At 43.0% G+C, this 24,739-nt stretch overlaps 1 protein-coding gene across 1 annotated transcript in view; it reads left to right on the top strand.

The window, feature by feature from the left end:
* CFAP44 (cilia and flagella associated protein 44) overlaps positions 1 to 24,739 on the top strand; it is a 91,394-nt gene that overhangs the window by 54,841 nt on the left and 11,814 nt on the right. The window contains exons 22-29 of the mRNA XM_061628315.1: positions 1,440 to 1,642; positions 7,137 to 7,332; positions 13,548 to 13,725; positions 16,014 to 16,532; positions 17,277 to 17,480; positions 20,544 to 20,739; positions 21,644 to 21,754; positions 23,195 to 23,325. Coding sequence (XP_061484299.1) covers positions 1,440 to 1,642; positions 7,137 to 7,332; positions 13,548 to 13,725; positions 16,014 to 16,532; positions 17,277 to 17,480; positions 20,544 to 20,739; positions 21,644 to 21,754; positions 23,195 to 23,325 — 1,738 coding nt within the window. The remainder of the gene's footprint in view (positions 1 to 1,439; positions 1,643 to 7,136; positions 7,333 to 13,547; positions 13,726 to 16,013; positions 16,533 to 17,276; positions 17,481 to 20,543; positions 20,740 to 21,643; positions 21,755 to 23,194; positions 23,326 to 24,739) is intronic.

The raw sequence follows: 24,739 nt of genomic DNA, 5'->3' as shown, positions 1-24,739 counted from the left end.
GCTACTTGCATCCCTGTTTAATTCGCATGGTTCACACAACATTGCAGGCAAGCAGAAGCTATGATGCAGTTTTCTCCTTTAAATCCGTATCAACCCAATTCGCTGATAATGCAAAAAGTGGCTTAACCAGCCACTTCCGCCTCGCTGTGTCCTCCATCAGAGTTCTGTTTGCCTACTTCACTCATTCTCCTCTCTAATCAGTTTTGTGCCAATTGCGTCAGATGCTCTACAGCCTGGAGAGGTGTGCTATTGACAAGAAACAACCATCCCCTTCTTTTTTCTACTTCACTCACTCCCCCCTCTAATCAGTTTCATGTCAGTTGCACCACCATGTGCTCTCTGGGAAGCCTGGAAAGGCATGCAGTTGACAAGAAACAATGAAACTAACAAAAAACCCATGTCCTTCTCTGTTAGCAATAGCAATACTCCAGAGGGAGTAAACATGTAAAATTGGGGGCGAGGGCCCGAAACAGGGACACCAATCCTTCCAGAGGAACACTGACTGGTGTGAACAGAAAACAGCGGATTTGAAGATAGGAAGTGTGAACCTTGCAAATCTATCGTGATGGCAAAAGCTGCATCTTTAATACGCAGTTTGGCTCCCGTGTGAATGAGCCCCAACAGTCTTCACTTAAATATGTTATGAGTGTGACAGTGACTCATGGTCCTCGAGGAGTCCCAAGAACTTTAACAACAACTAATCAGCCAATCTGCTCATTTAGAATGCAGTTCCCTTTGCCCTGGGGATAAGCTGAACATCCAAAATTATCTCAGCCTTTTCTATGCAGCAACCAGATTCTGGAACTCTTTCCCTTTGTAGTAGAATTGGTTCCCTCCCTTTTAAACTTCAAGCATGTTGCTAAGACCTTTTTATTCTGCTGAGCTTTCAGGGGGGTTAATGTATTTCCCTGATTTTAAACGTGTTTTCTGCTCTTGTGATAGGGCTGTTTTTATTGTTGTATTTATTGTTACATTTTAGTAGTTTTGTAAGCTGCTTTTAATCCGTTTATAAAGGAAAGTGAGGTAGAAGTTTCTAAATAAACAAGCTGGATATCTTAGTAGATAGGAACAAAATTAAATTTAATAGCAGTGTTTGCAGATACTTTAGATCTGGTGAGCCAGATCTTTATCTCCCCCACTCCCACCTCTGCAGGCCAACTTTGATAGGTGGGCTGGGCCACCCCTGTTGATCATCTAACATCATGATAATGTTAGGTAACTGAAGGTGGGTGGGTCCACCCACTTGTCAAAGTTGATCTGTGGGGCTGAGGTCTACTTTGCCATCACATTGCCCAAAAACTGCCTTTGACAAAAAGAGAGAGAAAGAGAGAGAGAGGTTCCCAACCCCTGACTCAGAGGCTATTGTTGCTTGGCTGATCCTTGCCCAGACAAGCAGAACTGTGACATGAAGACATGATAACCTTGCTTTAATTCCTTAGGTTTCGGGGCAATTTGGAATATGACACCATTGTGGTCTGTGCCATGAGGAGTAACCATCGAATCTCCACATACAGACTGTTGGCAATCTCAGAAAATTTGTACAAATCCAGAAAACAAAGTCAAGCAGGGAAAAGGAGACAAAGCAAATTTGATTGGAAAGGAAAAGAAGTAGAGCAAAGAAGAGAAAGCCAAAAGGATCTCAGTAAGGGTTTGAAAACAATGTGGCAGAAGTATTGCAACCATAAGATATATATATATTTTCCCAGCCTTCATCTCGTATAACCTTTATGGTTCTGCATCGACAGAATGATGTCTTCTTCTTAGTGGGATAGTGTGGTTTTAGTGATATAAGGCAATAACAAATACATAAGCAAGCAGATCACAGTCTTTTCAGTAATATAACTAGATTTGTAGTTGTTTGAAGGGTGACTTTGATTTGTTAGTTTCTGGCATTCTAAAGTGGTAGAAAGGGCTGTTGGGTCAAAATTGTATGTCTTTATTCAGAATAGTCATGTGGCAGGAAGGCTCCATGCCAGTAATGGACCCCATGCCAGTTATGCCATCACACCCATGGTTTTGTTTGCCTATATAGTGCTGACACATGTGGGACACAGTTGTGGGCTTATATGCTGGTAGATAATTTTTATTAACTGTGACTAGGCAACCTTCATTTTTTAAGGGTAATTGCTTTTAAACAGCCTGGAATGTCTGGCGGATAGTTCCTCAGTGGGAGTTAGACATTTGTTGGTGATCTATCTTGTGTGTTTGAATGGGTGTTTCTTTCAGAGTCTGGGCCAGTGCCAGGCATGACTGGGCCTTTGGGCACCAACCTGTCCCGGGCCCGTGGCGTTTGCCTGCGCGCCTCACCTACCTCTCCGGTTGCCTCAATGTGAATGCCATGTGTGCTGTGTGCGTATGGCTGCCACCAACCAAGATGGCAGCAGGAGCTACCCTAAGGGGCTGATGCCCCCGCCACCATCTTGGTTGATGGCACTCAAGTGCTGCGCTATATGCACACATGCCTGCCATTAACCAAGGTGGTGTTGGCGTGTGTGCGTTGTTGCGTGAAACAGCATACACTACGTTGGAGTTAAGTTGAGCAAGAAACTTCTTCAGAGCATTAGAGCATGTTAAGAGTCTTTTATTAAGACATTAAGGCTTTTCAGCAGTTTCCCCCCCCCTCTAGCTCTACAGCACATTTCTCTCCGAAAGCAAAAGTAAGACGGCCTCTCAGGTCAGAGGCATGATGCAGAAGGACACAACTCACAGACTCTGTTAGAACTTTCCCAGTCTATATCTTGATGGTTACCATAACAACGGCCTTCACTGTCCGTTCCCAGACTGGGCAAAGATATAACTCCTCTTAACTTTCAAAACTTTCAGACTTGATGGAAAACTACTAGGCCTCATGCCAACAAGCCCCCCTTTTTCTCATCATTAAGACTGCAAATACTTTCCATTGCATCTATAACTTTTCCATTTCAGCAATACAAAGGTAATACATTTCAATACATTGCATCATACAGATCCATATTACATCTCAGTACATTGCAGTACATTTCAGAACATCTCTGTACATTTAACTAGAACTTTATTCAATCAAACTTTGGCTCATTCCAAGCCTTGTCACCAGTTTGCCAAATTTCTCCTCACACAAAGGCTTGGTCATTATGTCAGCCACCATGTTGTTAGTGTCACAAAATGTTAGGTTAACAAACCCCTGCTGCACACAATCCCTTACGTGAAAGTATCTGACACTAATATGTTTTGTTCTTTTGGTATGAGCTTCTGATGTGGCTATCTTGATGCAGGTCTGATTGTCTTCATATACAGTAATCGGAAATTGCATATCAATGCCTATCTCCTGCATGAGCATTGCGAACCATTGTAGCTCATTACAGGCCTGTGATAGAGCCACATACTCTGCTTCTGCACTTGAGGTTGCCACCACATTTTGTTTCTTGCTGCTCCAGTCAATGCATGACCCGTGCCACATCACAACTATGCCAGAGGTTGACTTACGACTGCTCAGTTCCCCTGCATGATCTGCATCCACAAAACATTCAAGACCTCCTGTCTTTGCTCCTGACAAAACCAGACTCTTTGTCTTCGTGCCTTTCAGATAACGCACTATCCTTTTAATCCCCTGCCAGTCAGCCTCTGAAGGATGCTCTACCTTCCGGCTTAAAATACTGACTGCATTACATATGTCTGGGCGAGACACCTTCACCAAGTATTGCAATTTCCCTATTATGCGCCTGTACTTCTCAGGTTCTGTACAGGGTGTCTCCTGCACATTCTGTTGGAAAGCCACAACCATTGGAGTCTTCACAACATTGCATTCTGTCATGTTGCATTCTTCTATGATCTGATTTATTTTACTTTCCTGACTCAATGTTATGCTTCCGTCTTCTGCACGCACAATATCCGTGCCTAAATAGTGTGTGACAGGCCCCAAATTCTTTGTGTCCACCTGCCTGCCCAGTTGCTCATTAAATTCTCGTTCCTCTTGCTGCTCATGATAAAAATACATGATGTCATCAACGTAAACTGCACAGAACGTGGTTTTCATCCCCTGTCTCTTTATATACACACATGGATCTGCCTTGTATCTTTGGAATCCCATTCCATGCAACACTCTGTCCAATTTCTCATTCCAGCAGCGTGCACTTTGCCGCAGTCCATATATTGATTTATGCAGTTTACACACAAACCCTTCCTTTGACACAGAACCCGGAGGCAGTTCCATATATATCTCCTCTCTTAAATCACCATGTAGGAATGCCGTCCCTATATCGTAGTGATTTACACTCATGTTCTGCATCGCTGCCAGCTTCAGCAGCACACAAATGGACTCATGTTTCACAACCTGGCCGAAAACAGCATCATAATCTGTCCCATGCTGCTGGGTGAATCCCTTGGCAACCAAACGTGCCCTGTACCTCTGTACTTCCCCGGAACATGCTTTCTTCTTCTTAAACACCCATCTGCAACCTATGGCCTTTTTACCCATGGGTAACTTTACTAATGTCCACGTGCCATTCTTTTGCATGGCTTGTAATTCTTCCTGCATGGCCTGCTGCCATTTGTGCTGCTCTGCCTCAGGCATGAGCCTGATTGCTTGAAATGATGCTGGCTCTTCTAGTTCTCTGTGAACTTCCTCCATCTGGGCAGTGAATACCGACAGCATGCCTTTTACGGCTGTCTGTTTACAGCCCTGACCGTCATTCCCTTTGTGCCCCATTGAACTCAAGGCATCAGCACACTTCACACCCATGAACATTTTAAACTGTGAATCATTAAGGGTTCCCTGCAAACACACTTGATCTCCCCTCATTACAAAACATTGGTCTTTGTGGAAAAATATGGAAAAATCACAACTCACCAGTTTTCTGACTGACAATATGTTATGAGCCAATTCCGGAACAAACAAACATTCTGACATTATTCCAAGCTTATCAAATCTCACCAGTCCATGGGCTTCCACCCGTTTATGTGATCCATCAGCAAGTTGCACAAAATCCTGCACTTTTTCTGAAGCATAAAACAAACTTCTGTCTTTGATTAATATATGGCTTGCCCCACTGTCAAGAAGCCAATTAACAGGTCCTAAATCTTGAGACTTCTGTTTACAAACAAAGTTCACACTTCCCTGCTTCAAGCCTCCGTCCCTGGAGTTTCGCTTGACTGGACATTCCCGCTGTAGATGCCGTCGATCTCCGCAAACAAAACAAGCCTTCAGCCTCTGTTGCTGCTCCTGTTTATAATCCTTCGGCACGGCATTTTTCCCCTCTTGCCTCCTGACAGCTTCCATCGACTCGGCTCTTTTTGCCTCCTGTCTCCGCTGCCATTCTTGGGTCAGCTTTTCCTCAATAAACGCAACGTTCAAACCTCTGTCAGGCATGGCTTCAAAAGCCATGACCATATTATTCCAAGTCCCATCGAGTGAAGCCAGGATCAGATAGGTCTTCTGAAGTTCAGAGTGTTCGACGCCTCGGTCTGTCAGCTCAGCAAACAGGCGTCTGAATTCCGTGAGATGCTCACACATGTCGCACTCACCCGTGAAGCGCATTTGATAAAGCTTCCGTGCCAAACACAATCTAGATCCCGCAGTCTGTTGCACATGAATGCCTTCCAACCGGTCCCACATCTGTTTGGCGTTTGTAACATCCCTCACATGTAGCAGTTGAGAGTCTGATAGAGCCAGAAGTATAAAAGCTTGAGCTCGCTCATCGTTCCTAGTCCAAGCCGCTGAAAGGGGTGCAGGGGGTGTACCTTCAATAGCTTCCCATAAATCTTATTTTACTAGCAAAGCCCGCATTCTCGGCTTCCAGCTGCCATAATTCTTTTCATTAAGCCGTTCCATCGGCAAGCCTCCCCCAGACAGGTTTACAGCTATGTTGCTCACCTCCGTCTGGTACAATCAATCAAGCTGCCCTCTCTGGAACTCCGTCTGCCGTTCAGACCAGCAACTTACTCCCGTGTAATGCGCTGTGGATCTGGGCCCATAACTCCTGTTGGCGTGTGTGCGTTGTTGCGTGAAACAGCATACATTATGTTGAGCAAGAAACTTCTTCAGAGCATTAGAGCATGTTAAGAGTCTTTTATTAAGACATTAAGGCTTTTCAGCAGTTTCCCCCCCCTCTAGCTCTACAGCACATTTCTCTCCGAAAGCAAAAGTAAGACGGCCTCTCAGGTCAGAGGCATGATGCAGAAGGACACAACTCACAGACTCTGTTAGAACTTTCCCAGTCTATATCTTGATGGTTACCATAACAACGGCCTTCACTGTCCGTTCCCAGACTGGGCAAAGACATAACTCCTCTTAACTTTCAAAACTTTCAGACTTGATGGAAAACTACTAGGCCTCATGCCAACAGATGGTGGCAGGGGCCCCTTAGGAAGCCTTGGCCGCTATCTTGGTTAATGGCAGGCATGCATGAGCAGCACAAACAGCATTCACTACAACAGGAAAGGTAGGTGGGGCATGCGGACAGGTGTCATGGGCCCATGCGGTTTGTTGGAGGGGCCTGGCAGCTCCCTCTCTGCAGTCTGCAGCAGGGTCGGGAGTCGATGCTGCCTTGGATTGCAGAATGCCCTACCCTCCCACCCTAAGGAGGGGCCCTTCAGGGCCTTTCTGGGCTACAGGGACCCTTGGGCAGGGTCCAACCTGGCTGCCCTCTGGTGCCAGCCCTGATCAGAGTTTAGAAATTGACATACCCCCTCACCCTCACCTTACCAGTTAAGGTGAGGATGCTGATGAAAAAGATATGTGTATGTTTATGTGTGTGTGCATATGTGTAGAAACAGGAGTTTTTGATGTGAGATGGAAACAGAAGGGGGAAGAGGCACAAAGTTAGCAGATGTCTAACAGTATCTTGAGATACAGGGTCTCTTCTCTCTGGAGATGTGATGTGAGATAGTGGGTCTGCTGCTTGATAAGCCAGCGGGTATGTTATTTGCCTCCACTTATGTGCTGTCTATTTGTAAATAAACCAAACAAGTGTCATAAGCATCCAGTGTTCTCTCCTTCAGAGGGAGCCAAACCTATCTAGTTTTTTCCGTGGAACTCTCACCATTCTGAGAAGTGGGGAGTGTGTAACTTTGTTTAGGTTTATGAATGCTATTGATAAGTCATGCTGAAATAATTTCTTAAAGGTTTATATGTTACCTTATTTTTCTTCATATTTGTGCAGGAGCAAAATTTTCAACCCAGACTACTGTAACTAGTGATGAAGAACCAGACACAGAAAGGGTGCACAGAAGGTCCCACCCACACACAGTGGCAAGCCGTATTGTTGAAAATCGAATGGAAAAACTTAGAAAAATTATTGAAAAAGCAGATAAAGCCAGAGCTAAGATCCAGCAAAGAAAGAACGAGTGGGATGAACTGTGAGTCCTTAGTAAAAAAAAAAAAGAGACTTAAAAAAACCACATAATGGATGTTGTTGATAAACAAATTGTAATCATACATGGCTGAGATAGGACATTATAATGGCTTTAACATTTCAAAACATTATACTGATGTGGAGGAAGAAGTGGCATGACAGTGCATCATGTAGAGCGAGGAAGAAAGCCACATACAACAATTGTGGGTTTAAAGTTTATTTATTTATTAAATTTATTAGTCGCCCATGTGGCAGGCTGGCCAGCCACTCTGGGTGATGTACAAAATAAAAACATACAGTACATTAAAACATTAAAAATCTCAATAATAAAACCTAACCCACCCCAAAAGCTTGCCTGAAGAGCCAGGTCTTCAAGGCCCGGCGGAAGCTCATCATAGAGGGGGCATGGCAGAGACCCAGTGCCTGCAGGAAGAAGGAGAACATCGCCACCCAGGGAAGGAGAGCCTGCTGTTGCTGCTGCTGTTGGAACACCACCTCCACCACCCTTCCCAGTGGGACTGCTGCCTGGCAGACGTGCCTCCTGCAGGAGCAGGCCCCAGGTACCCAGCCAGCTGTGACTAATTGCCATCACCTGTCCCTCTTTGGAGGGATACATAAGCCGGCTGGCTGAGGTGGCCTGGGAGACCCAGTGCCTGCAGGAAGAAGGAGAACATCGCCACCCAGGGAAGGAGAGCCTGCTGTTGCTGCTGCTGTTGGAACACCACCTCCACCACCCTTCCCAGTGGGACTGCTGCCTGGCAGACGTGCCTCCTGCAGGACCAGGCCCCAGGTACCCAGCCAGCTGTGACTAATTTCCACCACCTGTCCCTCTTTGGAGGGATACATAAGCCGGCTGGCTGAGGTGGCCTGGGTTTTTGTCTTTTGTTTTGTTTTTGTTTTGCTGCTTTTCCCCCCCTTTTTTTCTTTTGGGTGCCATTGGTTTTAGCTATGGGTGGGTTCGGTTTCGTTTTATATTGTAGTTCTTGGGGTTTTATGTAGTTTGTATGTTGTATTTTACTTTATCTTGTACGCCGCCTAGAGTGGCCGCTTGTGCGGCCAGATAGGCAGCCTAGAAATAAAATTTATTATTATTATTATTATTATTTGGGAGGGAATTCCACAAAGTGGGGGCCACAATTGAAAAAGCCCTCTCCCTAGTCCTCACCAGTCTAGCTGTTTTAACTGGTGGGATAGAGAGAAGGCCTTTTGAGCCTGACCTTGTTGAGCGGCATCCCTGATGATGTTGGAGGTGCTCCTTCAGATAGACTGGACCGAAACCGTATAGGATTTTAAAGGTCAGAACCAACACCTTGAATTGGGCCTGGAAAACAACTGGTAACCAGTGCAACTCCTTCAGCACTGGAGTGATGTGATCTCGCCGGCAGCTGCCTTTAATCAGGCGAGCTGCCGCATTCTGTACCAGTTGCAGCTTCCGGACCGTTTTCAAGGGTAACCCCACGTGGAGCACATTACAGTAGTCTAGGCGAGAGAAGACCAGGGCATGTACCACAGATGGGAGCAGATGGTTGGGAAGGTAGGGGCACAGCCTCCATATTAGATGGAGTCGTTACAGCGCCGCCTGGCTCACAGCCGAAACCTGAGCCTCCATGGACAGCTGGGAGTCTAGAATGACCCCCAGGCTGCAGACCTGGTCTTTCGGGGGCAATTGTACCCCATTGAGGACCAGGTCAACATCCCCCAACCTTCCCTTGTATCCCACAAACAGTACCTCGGTTTTGTCAGGGTTCAGCTTCAGCTTATTCCTTCCCATCCAGCCACTCACCGACTCCAGGCACTTGGATAGGGTTTCCACTGCCAACCTTGGTGAAGATTTGAATGAGAGATAGAGCTGCGTGTCATCCGCATACTGGTGACACTGCAGCCCATATCTTCTGATGATAGCCCCCAGCGGCTTTATATAGATGTTAAACAGCATCGGGGAGAGGATGGAGCCCTGTGGCACCCCGCAAGTGAGAGGCCAAGGATCCAAAACCTCATCCCCCAGTGCCACTCTCTGGTGCCTACCAGAGAGGAAGGAACGGAACCACTGCAATACAGTGCCCCCTATGCCTAACCTCTTCAGGCAGTCCAGAAGGATACCATGGTCAACGGTATCAAAAGCCGCTGAGAGATCAAGGAGGACAAGGAAGGTGCATTCACTCCTATCCAATGCCCTCCTCATATCATCCACCAAGGCGACCAAGGCCGTTTCAGTCCCATGTCCAGGTCTGAAGCCTCATTGAAATGGATCCAGCTTTGGATGGAGGTCCTAAAGCTTTTAAAGCAGCAATTTTAGGGGACATGCAGAATCTGTTGCTTTTTTCATTCCTCTTAGGATGAGGCTGGAAGTGTTTTCTTCAGAATAGCAATAGTTTCTGAGATACTTGTATATGCTACTTACTGTTTATGAAATATTTATTGTACGTTTATAGGACATGATACAAGTGCAGATGCAACACCTTTGTATGGAAGTATTGACAATTTCAAACCGATATTTTAAATGGCCAAAAATATATACATCATTTATTTTTATTTAATTTATTTATTTAATTGCACTTTTAAACCGCCCTATAGCAACAAGCTCTCAGGGTGGTGTACAATAAGATAAAACCACATTTAAAATACGAACAAGTGTGGATTACAGCATACAATTATAAAACATATTTAAAACAAAATTAGAATACAAATTAAAATAAAAATTACAATTACAGTTTAAGTTTAAAATTAAAATTAAGCTTAAAATGCCTGGGCAAAGAGGTAGGTTTTTACCTGGCGCCGAAAAGATAACAAAGAAGGTGCCAGGCGTATCTCATCTGGGAGGGCATTCCATAATTCGGGGGCCACCACTGAAAAGGCCCTAGATCTAGTTGCTGTTCTCCGGGCCTCCCTATGAGTTGGGACCCGGAGAAGGGCCTTAGACGTCTAGCGCAGTGAACGGGTAGGTACATAGCGAGAGAGGCGTTCCATCAGATATTGCGGTCCGATGCCGTTAAGGGCTTTATAGGTAAGAACCAACACTTTGAATCTGGCCCGGAAACATACTGGTAGCCAGTGCAGTTGGGCCAGAATAGGTGTTATATGGTCGAATTTCTTCGTCCCAGTAAGAACTCTGGCCGCAGCATTCTGCACTAGCTGAAGTTTCCGAATCGTCTTCAAAGGTAACCCTACGTAGAGTGCATTACAGTAATCCAATCTAGAGGTTACCAGAGTGTGAATAACTGAGGCGAGGTTCTCCCTGTCCAGATAGGGTCATAGTTGGGCTACCAGCTGAAGCTGGTAGAACGCATTCCGTGCCACCGAGGCTACCTGAGCCTCAAGTGACAGGAGCAGATCTAATAAGACCCCCAAACTACGGACCTGCTCCTTTAGGGGGAGTGTAACCCCATCCAGGGCAGGTCTGACATCAACCATTTGAGCAGAGTGCCCCCCCACCAACAGCATCTCAGTCTTGCCAGGATTGAGTTTGTTTATTAGCTCTCATCCAGTCCATTATCGCGGCCAGGCAGCGGTTCAGTACATTGACAGCCTCACCTGAAGAAGATGAAAAGGAGAAGTAGAGTTGCGTATCATCAGCATATTGCTGGAAACACACTCCAAAACTCCTGATGACCTCACCCAGCGGCTTCATATAGATATTAAAGAGCATGGGGGACAGAACTGAACCCTGCGGGACCCCATATTGGAGTACCCAGGGACTCGAGTAATGCTCCCCAGGCATCACCTTCTGGAGACAACTCCCAAGATAGGAGCGTAGCCACTGCCAAGCAGTGCCTCCAATTCCTAAATCCGTGAGTTGCCCCAGAAGGATACCATGGTCGATGGTATCAAAAGCCGCCGAGAGATCAAGGAGAACCAACAGAGTTACACTCCCTCTGTCTTTCTCCCGACAGAGGTCATCATACAGGGCGACCAAGGCCGTTTCTGTACCAAACCCCGGCCGAAAGCCCGATTGCAATGGATCCAGATAATCAGTTTCATCCAAGAGAGCCTGGAGTTGGTGAGCGACCACGCGCTCTAGAACCTTGCCCAGAAATTTCCCATCTTTTCAGAAATAGAATAATGGATATTGACAATCACATTTAGCTGAAATTAGACAGGCGTCCACTGACATGCTTAGGTGCCTACTGAGACATTTTTGTTTAAGAAGACTTTCCCTGAAGTGTGACCCAGTCATTTATGGAACAATTGTACATTGGAAGATATGGTTTTCAGAATGTGTAAATATGGTACTATTGTTTTTAGAGTCTGTTGAAATTATTTTACTGTTTTTTAAAAGGTGTGTTTCTGTGTTTTATTCTGTTTTCATCTTGTACACCACTTCAATGGCTTTATGCTTTGAAGCGGTCTGTAAGTAGTAGTAGTAGAAGCAGAAGTAGTAATAATGATAATAAATAAGTAATAATACTTAGGCGAATGGGGCCCAGTGATTGATCTGGGAAAACATAATGCTGTTGTAATGATCAAGTGATGGAGATATAGACTTGATCAGTGCCTGAAGGTGAAACTATTTGAAGCCGCATACAAGCTGCTCTTGAGTTTTCTGGAAAAGGTAGAGTGGGATATATAAATATATACCTAAATATATTTAGATTCCCTCTCTGCTGTCCTTCAATTGGCACGTGAAAGCTTTTCTGTTTCAACAAACTGTATTTATTTATTTAATTAATTTGTATCCCGCCTTTCCTCCCAGCAGGAGCCCATGGCGCCAAACAAAGCACTAAAACACTTTAAAACATCATAAAACATCATATTTGTTTTTTGTAAGCCTCCTTGAGTCCCAGTTCTGGGAAAAAGGCGGGATATAAATGAATAATAATAATCAGTCAGTCTGATTCAAGGTGCTGGTTCTAACCTATAAAGCCTTACACGGCTTAGGACCACAATACCTGATGGAACGCCTCTCTCGACACGAACCCACCCGTACACTACACTCAACGTCCAAGGCCCTCCTCCAGGTGCCTACTTGGAGGGAAGCTCGTAGGATGGCAACAAGGGAGAGGGCCTTCTCAGTGGCGGCCCCCAAATTATGGAATGATCTTCCTGATGAGGTGCGCTTGGCGCCAACACTGTTATCTTTCCGGCGCCAGGTCAAGACTTTCCTCTTCTCCCAGGCATTTTAGCATGTGTTTTTAAATTGTTTTTAATTTTTCCCCTTTTTTTCTTTTTTTCAATTGTGTTTTTAAATTGTTTTTTGTGTTTTAGAATTTGTATATTTGTTTCTACTGTTTTTAATTGCTGTAAACCACCCAGAGAGCTTTGGCTATGGGGAGGTATATAAATGTAATAAATAAATAAATAGATGCAAACATTCAACAGCGTATTCCCTCATTTTCAGCCATTCACCAGATGAGTTGGAGATTGTCAGCGTTTCTTTGTAAATGTCAAAAGTTGCTGGATTTCTGACATTCACCCTAAAATATCAACGAACAGCCTCCTCTTTGCCAAAGTGTGATTTATTAATGTAAACACCGTTGATGCCAGGGATGGGGAACCTTTGGCCCTCCAGATTTATTTATTTATTTATTATTGGATTTATATCCCGCCCTTCCTGTCAGCAGGAGCCCAGATGTTGCTGAACTATATTTCCCATCAGCCGCAAGGCATGGCCAATGGCTAGGGATGATGGAGTTGTAGTTCAGAAACATTTGGAGGGCCAAAGGTTCCCCACTCCTGGTTTATGCCTCTGCAGCCTCATACTTAACAGCTCCACAGAACTGGAGATGTCTCGTGTAAGCTAGCAAAGCACAGTGACAAGAGCAGAGGTAGCCATTGTGTGAGGCCATGTGAAGGTGACTGCCTTAGGATTTTGGCTGCTATTAAGGGCAGCAAAGCAGGAGCAGATAGATCTGACATATCAGGGTACAATCTTATTGGGGTGTTCTCCTCCACATGTGCCGTTGACATTTCATATTTACTTCCATGGGACTGGCACAGAACTTTCTAGCAGTTAGGAGGAGGGGGAACAAGAACATAAGAAGAGCCTGCTGAATCAGGCCAATGGCTCATCTAGTCTAGCATCCTGTTCTCACAGTGGTCAGCCAGATGCCTCTGGGAAGCCTGAAAGTAGCTGCCCCCTGCTGTCATCTGTGTGTTCTCCATTAGGTATGAAAATGTGTCAGTTCCCCCACCAAAGAGAGAGAGAGAGGAATTAATATAAAATGTGTGGTCTGATGCTCTCTGTTGACCCAATTCGTGTTATCTTTTATTGATGCTTGTCAGATTCAAGAGCAAACCAAGTGATAACTATGAAGACCCTCAAGATGTAGAAAATATCAAACAAGCCCAAGAGAACATGGGGGACTTCAAACTGAAAACTGCTACTAACTACAAGATTCCTGAACATATGAGAATGAATGCTGACAAGAAAACTAACCAGTTGGCATCTCTAGAAGTGGCTGTAAGTTGTTTTTTTTAATTGATTGTGTGGTTCACTTCCTCTTGTCCCAGGTATTTACAGTGGAAGGAAGGGAAACGAAGCATTAATTCTAAAATACTCAGTTAACTCTGATTTTGAAGTTTTAAGTTCAGAGTTAATGCACTTTCAGAAACTATGTAATAAATAAGCATTTGGATGTTTGCTGCCTTTGATTTTTCTTGCGTTAGTGTTTTGTTTTATTAGTTATTTATTAGTCCTTTGCCAGATTTTGTGAATGAATGGATGGTTGATCTACATAACAGAATTTCTAAGAGTAGTTCCTCAAACAGTCAAATAAAAAGAGGACATATATTTCTAAAACAATTTTTTGCATATACAGATTGGGATTTAGGTGCACATGGATATGTGAATTCATTGCTCAAATTATCTGCCACCAGTTCATTTCATGAAATCTGTTGAACTGTCTATGCATTTGAGTAATAAAAGGGTATTAAAATATGCAAAGCATTCCCTCCTGTAGCAGTTCCTGCCCCATGTATTTGGCCATATTAAAATGGCTAAGCATTCTGTGATGCTTAAAAACCTTTGAATGTTATATTTATATATTTATTGTTGTTATTTATTAATTTACCCAATTTTTTAACACAAGATGGCAAACAGAAATCATCATATAATCAATTTCTGATTTAATTCTCTGAGTGCTTTTACTTATGTATCCGCCATACACCTTAAAACAATCCAAATTGGACAAAAACCAGACAAGCCACCAAATGAAGAAGAAAACCCTAAAATAGTCCAATATGAACTGAGCATGTTCAGTAGCCATGAAATGTTTAGGGGAGGGGAACAGAAAACTGGGGGAGGGGGGAATGGATGGGACTGACAAGAATTGCAAAATTTCAATGTAATACAAAACAAGATAGAATACTGCCTGAAACAACAGGTTACAGCAAAAGCAACACAGCAATTTAAAACAGCAGTAGAGCCAGTGTTGTGTAGTGGTTAGAGTATTGGACTACAACCTGAGAGACCAAGTTCGAATCCCCACATAGCTATGAAGCTCACTGAGTGACCTTGGGCTGGTCACTGCCTCTCAGCCTCAGAGGAAGGCAATGATAAACCACCTCTGAATACCCCTTACCATGAAAACCCTATTCATAGGGTCGCCATAAGTTGGAATCAACTTGAAGGCAGTCCATTTCCATTTTCAGTGTCCTGTGGCAGACTTGAGCAAAATCCTACAGGGTATCATGGGGCCCTTAGCAGGGAAGCAAGGCATTGCAGAACCAAGTGAGCAACTAACTCCATCAAGGTCTAGGACTGAATGGAGGCCTTTTATCCTTCCATAGGCTTTGTCCTTTACTCATGGAGTGGAAGGCCTTAAAGCAACAGTCTGTCTGTCTGGAGCCTCACACTGGGCCTCCTCTCTGTTAACTCTGTTAAGCAGGTGTGGGGAGGTGGGTATGGTTTATAATGTGGAGTAAGGGGTTCAGGGTCAGGGACTACTGTCTTTGGAGATCCCAATTCAGGTGTCCCTGGCTCAAGGGGCCACAGTTGACAAGCTGAAGTCCAGGTGTGAGATTGAAATCTGCTTGTGTTTTTATTAATATCAGGGAAGCCATATGAATTAACAGAGGATATTGGTTTGGACAGCTTTCCTGTATAAAGCTAACTTTGTACTATGAATAGTAATCCTTAAAGCAATTTCTAGAGTGGTAGCTGTGTTACACTAGTACAGCAAAAAAACAACAGAATCTTGCGGCACCTTATAGACTAAAGCTGCAATCCAATACACATTTACTTGAGCTTAACTCACATTAAACTCAGTGGAGCTTACTTCTGAGTAGACATGTATTGGATTGCAGCCTAAGACATTTTTTTATTATGGAATAAACTTTAATAGACTAAAGTCCACGTCAGCAGATGCATGGTGTAATCCTCATTTGCAGAGATATATACACATGGAAAGAGGGAGGGTTGTAGGCAGTGATGTCAGAGGAAAATGAAATCCAAAAATTATAGATAGCGATAACTGAATTTGAGCTAGAATGTGAAACAACAACTTGACAATGCTGAGTTAAATAACATCATTAGTGGGAAAGGAAACCATTGTCTCTCTTCAGACCCAGATGGATCAAGCTGAATGTAATTCAGCAGTTTCCCATTAGACCCCCCCCCTTTGGAATTCTTTTGCTTATGTATCAGTAGCAGAATGTCTTTGTAGATTGAAATGTTCTCCTACTGGTTTATGAAAGTTGTAATAATGCAAGTTCCTTAATACAAGCCTATTCTTGTCATCCTCTTTTCAGATCCATGATAAGAAACTGTCAATGAATAAATGGATAGTGTCCCTCCGAGACCTCAAGGTGGCTATTATTGAAGAGATCCAGTGTGTGGTACAAGAACTGAAAACTATACAGATATCCTTGCATCCATCCAAACATCTCCCTGTTCCTCCAATTCCTCAGCTTCTTCCAGAGGAGACTCCAGAAAAACATTTCCAATATGATGGTGAATTGCTCATGAAGTTCAAACAAGAACTAGAAGACCGGGCTAAGCTTGATGAGACTGTGCCAGTGGCTCCTTCAGCAGAGGCTGGGGGTCTAGGGGGATTTGGAGGAGGCTTTCTTCATGCCCCTTCAACAAAGGACATAGAGATTATCATGCGGGGTACAAGCTTAAAGTCAATGAAAATGGCATCTGGAACTACTACAGTGTCACCCAAATCTTTTGAGATTGAGGCAGCGGAGCCAACAGAGCTGGAACTGGAAATTGCAAATAGAGAGGAGATTAGGAATCTTCATATGCAGGAGATTTTGATCAAGAGGGTGAGCGAATAAGTGAAAACGCTTGAAAGCTGACTGTGATCACAAGTGAAATCATTTTATTTTACTTATAAATCACTTCCCACATTGGTCTCATAGTGATTTACATAAAAAATAGCTTTAAAAAACATTTCCAAAACATACACAATTAAAGGTAGTTTTAAGAATCGCCATCTTTCATCCAGCTGGAAAAATTTGTCAAAACATGATGTCATTGATTTCCCAGAGTTTTGCACACTTTGACATGTCAGGCAACTGGTCCATTTCTACTAATGATGATCTAAAAGCAAGGAGAATTTTATATTTAATCCATATTTAGTCTATATTTAGCATACCATTTTTGTATCTTTGCAATCCAGTTTCTAAGATAAAGTTAAACTATATTAGCAATAGTAAAGAGTTCTGTGGATTTTCATTTTCAAATGTACAGTTAATCCCGTGTCAATGATCTGAGTGAATGTGGGAAAATTTATAATATTGATTGAGCCACCTGTCAGAATACATGTTGTAGGAGTAGGTGAAGAACTCTACCCCTCGATAGATATTTCTCTTTCCCTGTCAACAGCCAGATTGGAATGCAATGGTTTTAGACTGTCATTAAGCATTGACTCACTAATAAAATACTATTTTAGAACCACAGTAGTGCTGTTAGAAACTGTTAAGTTAGTAGAAAGCTGTTACTTTAATATTCTTGAGATTAATCTTAGTTTTTTTCCCTGTGCCATGTCTGCCTTGCTATCTCTCCAGATTCATGAACTCATGATTACCTTTGATGCTGAACTTCGCCTTCTTCGTCACCAAAAGTTGAAGCTAGACATACTGATGAAAACTGCTGACCTGCGCCACATCACTTGGTTTCAAGAGCTGCTTCTCCTGAAGAACTTTGAAAAGCATGAAGACATTCTCCAGGAACGTGTTAACAGCCTTGCCAGTGAGGAGGAAGAAATGCAAGTATGTATTGCATACACAGGCTTTGTGCATAATATGATTTTGAAGACTGAGATAGGGAAACTTCCTCTGCTGGTTTTTAAGGGCCAATCTAGATGTGATAGCGTCAGCCATGCTTGGTTGTTCATGTGATTGACCCACATTGGATACTAGAGAGAAGATGTCTGATCTTTTTTATAGGTGTACAGGTGGGAGGAGCTGTAGACATTTTTCTTCCAGACTGGCTCTCGCATTAGTAGTAGGCTGAGAGGTCTCTCCAGGATGTGGAGGAAGAAGTGCTTCTGTCCCAGTTCTCTCTTATAGATAAGTTCTCACATTCCAGTAGCTATGCACCCTATAAGTGTTGTTTCCAATGCTGCCCACATCTAGTTCCACTCATGCAACGAGACTTCCCTGTTGTCTCCTGTCCCCGTATATTCCACTCCCCCCAAAAAAAAAATTTGCTCAGGAGAATACTCCAAAGCTGACTTTATGGGTGCGTGAGGGCTGCAAGGGAGAGGAGAGGAAAGTTCTGCTGCCCAAGCAGGAAGTCTCACTTAGCAGAACAGCAGTGTTGGATACAACCCTAAGTTTCTTGTGTTAAACAGGATGTGTGAGAATTTCCCAGAAAATACACCTGTTTATTGTGGCTCTAACAGGAATTATACTGTACTAGGATTAAGTTTATTAATCAAAGAACTCTAGAGACAAGGTTTCCTTCAGAAAATTTTACTTAAAAGAATTTTAAAACTTTCTGGTTCAGGTAAGCCTACAAAAACATGTTGACGTGTTTTTTAAGTTGTGATTTTAGCTGTTGAGTTTATTTATATTATGATTTTTTAAAAGTTTTTAACTGACTTTTATTGACAGTTTTAATGTATATTTTATATTCTTTGTAAACAACATAGAGGTTTTATTTATAGTAAAGTGTTATACAAAGTCTATTTAAATAAATAATGTGAATGTAAAACCTATATTGCCTAGTTCAGGGGTAGGGAACCTTTTTCGTCTGAGGGCCACATCTGCATATGGGCAACGCTTTGGGGGCCACATGCCAGTGGTAGATGGGACCAAAGTCAAAAGTGGGCAGAGCAAAGGATGTGACTCTTACCCCTTATACAATAGGCTATATAGGCTAGCATACAAAGAGGCTTTTACATTCATGCACTGACATCTCTCCATCCAGGCAAGCAAAAGGCTTTATCATAGTTCAAGGACACATTTCTGCAAGGCAAAAATACTTGAGGAGCGTCTGGAGCATCTTGTAAGGGGCATTGCTTAGGAGAGTGCCTGGGGAGAGTCCCAAGGACCAGATAAAGAGGTCTAGAGGGCTGCATCTGGTCCTTTCAGCCCACCTTCCCTGGCCTAGAAGATACAGTGCCTTGCAAAAGTAATCAGACCCCAAACCAGTGCTCTCATATTACTGAATTATATGGTACATTGTAATTTTGTTCTGTATGATATTTTATTTTGAAACACTGAAACTCAAAATCATTTATTGTAAAGTGACATTGGTTTTATGTTGGGAAATGTTTGTAAGAAGCATAAAAAACTGAAACGTACATAAGTATTCAACCTCCCCCCACATTAATATTTGGTAGAGCCCCCTTTTGCAGCAATAACAGCTTTAGGTCTTTTGGGTTAGGTATGTACCAGCTTTGCAAACAGTGTTGGAAGGATTTTGGCCCTTTCTTCTTTGCAGATTCACTCCAGGTCATTCAGATTGGTTGGATGTTGCTTGTGGACCACAATTTTCAAAGAGCTCCACAGATTGTCAATGGGATTGAGATCAGGACATTGACAGGGCCACTGTAGGACATTCACCTTTTTGTTCCTGAGCCACTCCAATGTTGCTTTGGCCTTGTGCTTGGGATGTTTGCCCTGCTGAAAAATGAATTTCCTCCCAAGCTTCAGTTTTTTAGTGGACTGAAGTAGGTTCTCTTGCAGTATTTCCCTATATTTTGCTCCATCCATTCTTCCTTCAATATTAACAAGATGTCCAGTCCTTGCTGATGAGAAGCATCCCCACAGCATGATGCTGCCATTGCAGCTGGGGCACTCTCATGCTTTCTGGCAAACTCCAGATGTGCTTTCATATGGTACTTTTTGAGTCACAGCTTTTTTCTTGCCACCCTCCTGTACAGGCCAGTGTTATGTAGAGCTCTTAATATGGTTGACTGGTGCACCATTACTCCACTCCCAGCCTCTGAACTCTGTAGCTCCTTCAAAGTGATTGTTGGCCTCTCTGTGGCTTCTCTCACAAGTCTCCTTGTTCGAGCGCTGAGTTTTGAGGGATGGCCGTTTCTTGGCAGTGCTTGGGTGGCGTGATGCAGCTTCCACTTCCTGATTATCGACCCAACTGTGCTCACTGGGATATCCAAACACTTGGATATTATTTTGTACCCTTTTCCTAATCTAGGCATTTGTATTATATTATCTCTCACTTCTGTAGAATGCTCTTTGGTCTTCATTTTCCTTCAGATCCACAGCCTGACCAATGATCCTTCAACAGTGGGGTTTTTATCCTGATAATGTGAGAGCATCTTTAATGGTTCACAGGTGGAGGCCAATGGTAAGGTAACTGTGTCCTTGATAGGGCAATGTCTTTCATCTGTGTAAACTGGGAGCTTCCACAGCACAGGAGTTGAAAACTTATGCAAGCAACATGTTTCAGTTGTTTGTTTCTTACAAACCTTTCCCAACATAAAACCAATGTCACCTTACAATAATTGATTTTGAGTTTCTATGTTTGAAAATAAAATATCATACAGAACAAAATTACAGTGTACTATTTGTACTTCAGTAATATGAGATCATTGGTTGGGGTCTGATTACTTTTTCAAGGCACTGTACATTGAGTTCAAAGAATGGCTCTCTTGCATTTTACGTCCCACATTAAGGGCATTCACATATGCACACACACACACAGTACAAGGGAGGCTCAAAGTGAGAGAAAATGCTATTTAAGAAAATGTTCTTTGTATACAAAATAATTGAAAGAACCTATAAATGCTAACAATTGTGTAGAGCATAAATATTCCAGCACCTTTTCCCAACAATTTAAATGTTACCTTGCTTTCTTTAAAGCACAAATTAAATAGCTATCTTGCACAAATAGAGGATAAGAAAGCAGAGATTGTAAAACTCCAGGAGCGAGAGAAGGCCCTTTATGCCACTTTCCAAGCATCTCTGGGAGAAAACAATAAATTTGCTGGATTCCTCACTAAAGTCCTGAAGAAGAGGATCAAGCGTGTTAAGAAGAAAGAAGTGGAAGGAGAAGGAGGTTGGAAACATTGTTTCATGTAGATGTTGTCCTTCATATTTTTTGACCAAATTCCACATTGTTATGGAGGCAGACCTGAACTATGTACAGTAATACCTCATTTAACAAATCCTCCAGGAAAGAAGCTCCTTTTAACAAAATCTTTTTTGGGTGCAGGGTGTGTGTGGGAGCATACTCTTGCATAGTCAGAATGTGGCGCCTTATTTACTGGATTGCAGCTGCTGCAGGGAACTCATGCGTGGCAGGAATGGTACTCCTTGCCAGGTGGTGCAGATGCCTCCACAGTAAACAATGCTTCGGGTGCCCTGGAAGTACTGTTTACTGCAGACACGTCTGCTCGAGTGTAGGGGAGGATGGGAGAGAGAATGAGAGAGAGAGAGACACCAAGCACAGGGTGGTAGTTGTGTCTGCTCCTTGCCTGCCTGCTCAAGTGTACGGAGAGGAGAACTGTGCTCAAAGCTTTAGATTGCTATAGCAAGATGCTATGTGATAAAAGAAAAAAGGCAAGGCAGGCATCCCTGGATGCATTTTGGAAGAAGCCTTCAAGTGGTATGTATACCTGACCTGGTTGTTTCATTTCAGACATGCATATTGTTAGTTTTGATTAAAAGTATGCTGAAATGAATGAATGAATTCCTACCTTTGGTACCAAAGTTTCTGTTAAAGAAGTAATGTCCAGGAACGCATGTACTTCATCAACTGAGGTATTACTGTATGCCCTACCTAGTGACCTCTACTTGATTAGTGGTTAGCATCTGGGTCAGGATATTGGGCACTTTCTTCTGTCATTTTAATGGCTGCATTGGGTTCCTGGAATATTACTCTGTAATGAATGAGCTTACCCAATAGGCTCTGTTATGCGAGTGGGGTTTTTTTGTGTGATGCTGGTGCTTTCTCATCACAGATGACGATGAAGAGAGTGAAGAAGAGAGCGATGAGGAGTCTGATTTGGAGAGTGATGAGGAAGAGTCAGGATCTGAGGATGAAGTCTTTGATGACACCGTTTGTCCAAAAAGTAAGTTGTGTTCACTTCTTCCTGCCAATCTTTAGTTTTGTTTAATCCTTGGAGGCAGCTGTGTATCAACATTTGAAAAGAGAGGCTTCTGTTGAGATTTAAGAGGATGGAGCTACCCTGTGTGCCAGTTCCTTCCATCTGTTTGCTTATACTTAAGCTTTAGAATATCAAGGACTGACAACATTCCAGAAGCTCACTTTTCTTCATATTTATAATACAGATAACAGCTCTAGTTTTTTCAGGTGGTTGTGCTAATATAATAGCTGGAGTGTTAGCAATATGAAGGAGTTAACACTAGACAAGTGCCAAGATACGTGTGATATGAAGCCTTGATGTCTTTTCCTCAGAGGACAGATAAGCCCCTGGGAAGGATTTCACACTTTTATGGAATTTTAATTTTCTAAGTGTTAATTTACCTGTATAGAAATCCCTGGTGGCTTAAATTTGGGACTAAGCCCTTTGCTGCCATCTAGTGGCATGAGTCAATAATTTCACATTACTAAATGCTGATTTCTCAGGCTGATTTCTTAATTTCCAAGGAAAGAGCAAGTGTCTTTTTTTTGTTCCTGTAATTTTTGATGATTTATGATCACAAGTCCCCTAAGCAACTAGGGCTATTACACTAGGGCTAATGTTGTGTTGTGTAAACCAGCTTCTGAATAAGTATATCATGCGTACATGTTGCTAAGCAAACTGCTGAACCATGGAAGAAATTTTGTGATCTTAGAAATCTTGTCTTCTGGCATTACACTGCTAATCATATCAGCAGTTGTCAATGGCAATGACCCTACTTTTCATATAGATTGAAGTGGCACAGCTGGTGGTGTGTGCATGGTCTGCTTGTGCGGTTCAGCCCCTGGCATCTCCAGGTAGAACTGGGAACACTTGAAGTCTGAAACCCAGGAGAGCCACTGTCAGTCAGTGTCAACAATACTGAGCTAGATGGACCAGTGGTCTGACTCAGTAAAGGCTGCTTCCTATTTTTCTGTGAGAGTGTGTACAATATGTGTGGGTTTGTGTGTGCTGTATGCATGATGAGTGTGTATGTGTGGCATATATATCTGTGCTTCCTTCATAAATGAATGTTTGGTGGCACGTGGCCCTTTGACTATTGGCTGACCTCAGAACAAAAAATGGTTAATCACCCCTGATGGCATAGGATTCCTCTGCAGAAATCCCAAATGCTACAGTAAGAAAAGCAACATACAATTACTTTTGTTATAGACTGTGGAATCTCTGGCCTGGGAATAAATGTGTCAGAGGAAGCAACAAGATAGGGCAATGTTATAAAAGCAAAAAGGGTTTTGAAGACTCTGGAGTCTAACTCCTGGCATACTGTCAGTAACACTCTAATTCATAGGTTGCTCTCTTAAAATGTCTGGAGACCAAACCAAACTAAAATCATACTGGTTGCTTAATCTGAACTCTTCCTCTTCTCAGACTGTGATGAAGCACTCTTTGAAAACACCCTCCAGCTCCGAGAGAAGCGGCTGGACATTGAGGAGGCCTTAGTGGAGGAGAAGAAAACTATTGAAAATGTCAAGAAAGAGTATGAAGTTTTAGCCAAGAAGGTACAATGACTTCTTCTACTCCAGCTTGACCCAACAATAATAGTGCATTTTGGAGTGCCTGGTTTTTCAAGGGGTTGTGTTGGAATGTTAAAACTCTGTTCACTGGCGGAGATGCTGTAGAGCTGCAGTGTAATTTGAACAGTGATCCCCATTAAGCCCTGGAGAAAATCTGACTTGAACCCTGGACAGATTCCAGCACCATTTTAGTTCCCATCTGGGATATGTTAGGGACTGGCCCACTGGGCCTGAACTCTAGGCCTTCTGCACTGAGCCCTGGATCTCTGCCCTTTCTCTGCCCCCCCGTTACACTTTTTAACCATTAAAAAACCACTTTGATCACAGGGTGGTTGGGTGCACGGCACGTGCAGTGCCAGTGAGACCCCAGGCACCTACCATCTTAATTTGCCCAGTGGGAAATTTGTGTGCTGAATCTTTTAAGTGCCTAGCAATGCCCCTGGACCTCATTAATTCTTCTGCTCATTGCAGTTTGATACAATAATTTAAACTAACTCTCCAGGGTGGAAAGGAATTTCAACAAAGTATATGTGGTGACTCTGTTTTATATATTGATGCATTCACTGTGATCCAGTTTGCATATAACACTGAAGTGTTTAGCACTATGAGGACAATCCATGTAATATCGTCAAGGCCAGCCCCTTTGCCAGTGAATGCACAGGATTGAGGGTTCCTGCTTTCTCACTTCCTCCATATCTACATAGGGTCCTTGTATGTCGAATGTTGGTTCACCTAAGTTCACAGGTTATCAACAGCAGTTGTCTAGTGTAGGCGGAGAATAGAGGAGACCCCACTCAAGAATTCTTGAGTCTTGGGAGGTACCAGAAATTTTCTGTTTGGGAGTCACAGACAGCAGAACAGTCTTTATAATATATGCTATTTATTCATATCTTGCACACTACAACTAATAAATACATTCTAGGTGGCCTTAGCCATCATTGCAGAAACAGAAAAATAGAAATATATATCAGCATGAAAGAAGTTGCTGGATATTCATTTAATATCAAAGTATAATTCTCTGAAGGCACCTCTTAGTTAAAACAAGTTACAATAGATGAAGGACTGTGTTAAACTCTTAAGGCATATCACATCCAAAGTTACAAAGTACATGGAAATATATGTCATGATACATCACCCATCAGGTTTCATAGATGGATTCTTTTTTCAACTCCCCACTCCAGCAGAGCTGAGGAGTAATGAGTGCTATACAACCTGACTTGTTCTACACTTCTTTTATTTAACAGAAGGTATGTTCCCATGGCCTTATCTGCTACTGCTTGTTACAAGCGGTACTAGCTGCCTCCTTGCTGTCTTTTTCTGCTTTCTCTCTATGCAACCTCATCAAGCTCTCCCTCAGGTCATTAGTCAGATGCGCCCAGTGAGTTTTCTATTGTCAACT

The sequence above is a fragment of the Rhineura floridana genome, chromosome 5, assembly GCF_030035675.1.
Source record: "Rhineura floridana isolate rRhiFlo1 chromosome 5, rRhiFlo1.hap2, whole genome shotgun sequence".
Taxonomy (NCBI): domain Eukaryota; kingdom Metazoa; phylum Chordata; class Lepidosauria; order Squamata; family Rhineuridae; genus Rhineura; species Rhineura floridana.
Note: the sequence above shows the minus strand (reverse complement) of the source record. Positions and strands in the feature narration are given on the sequence as shown.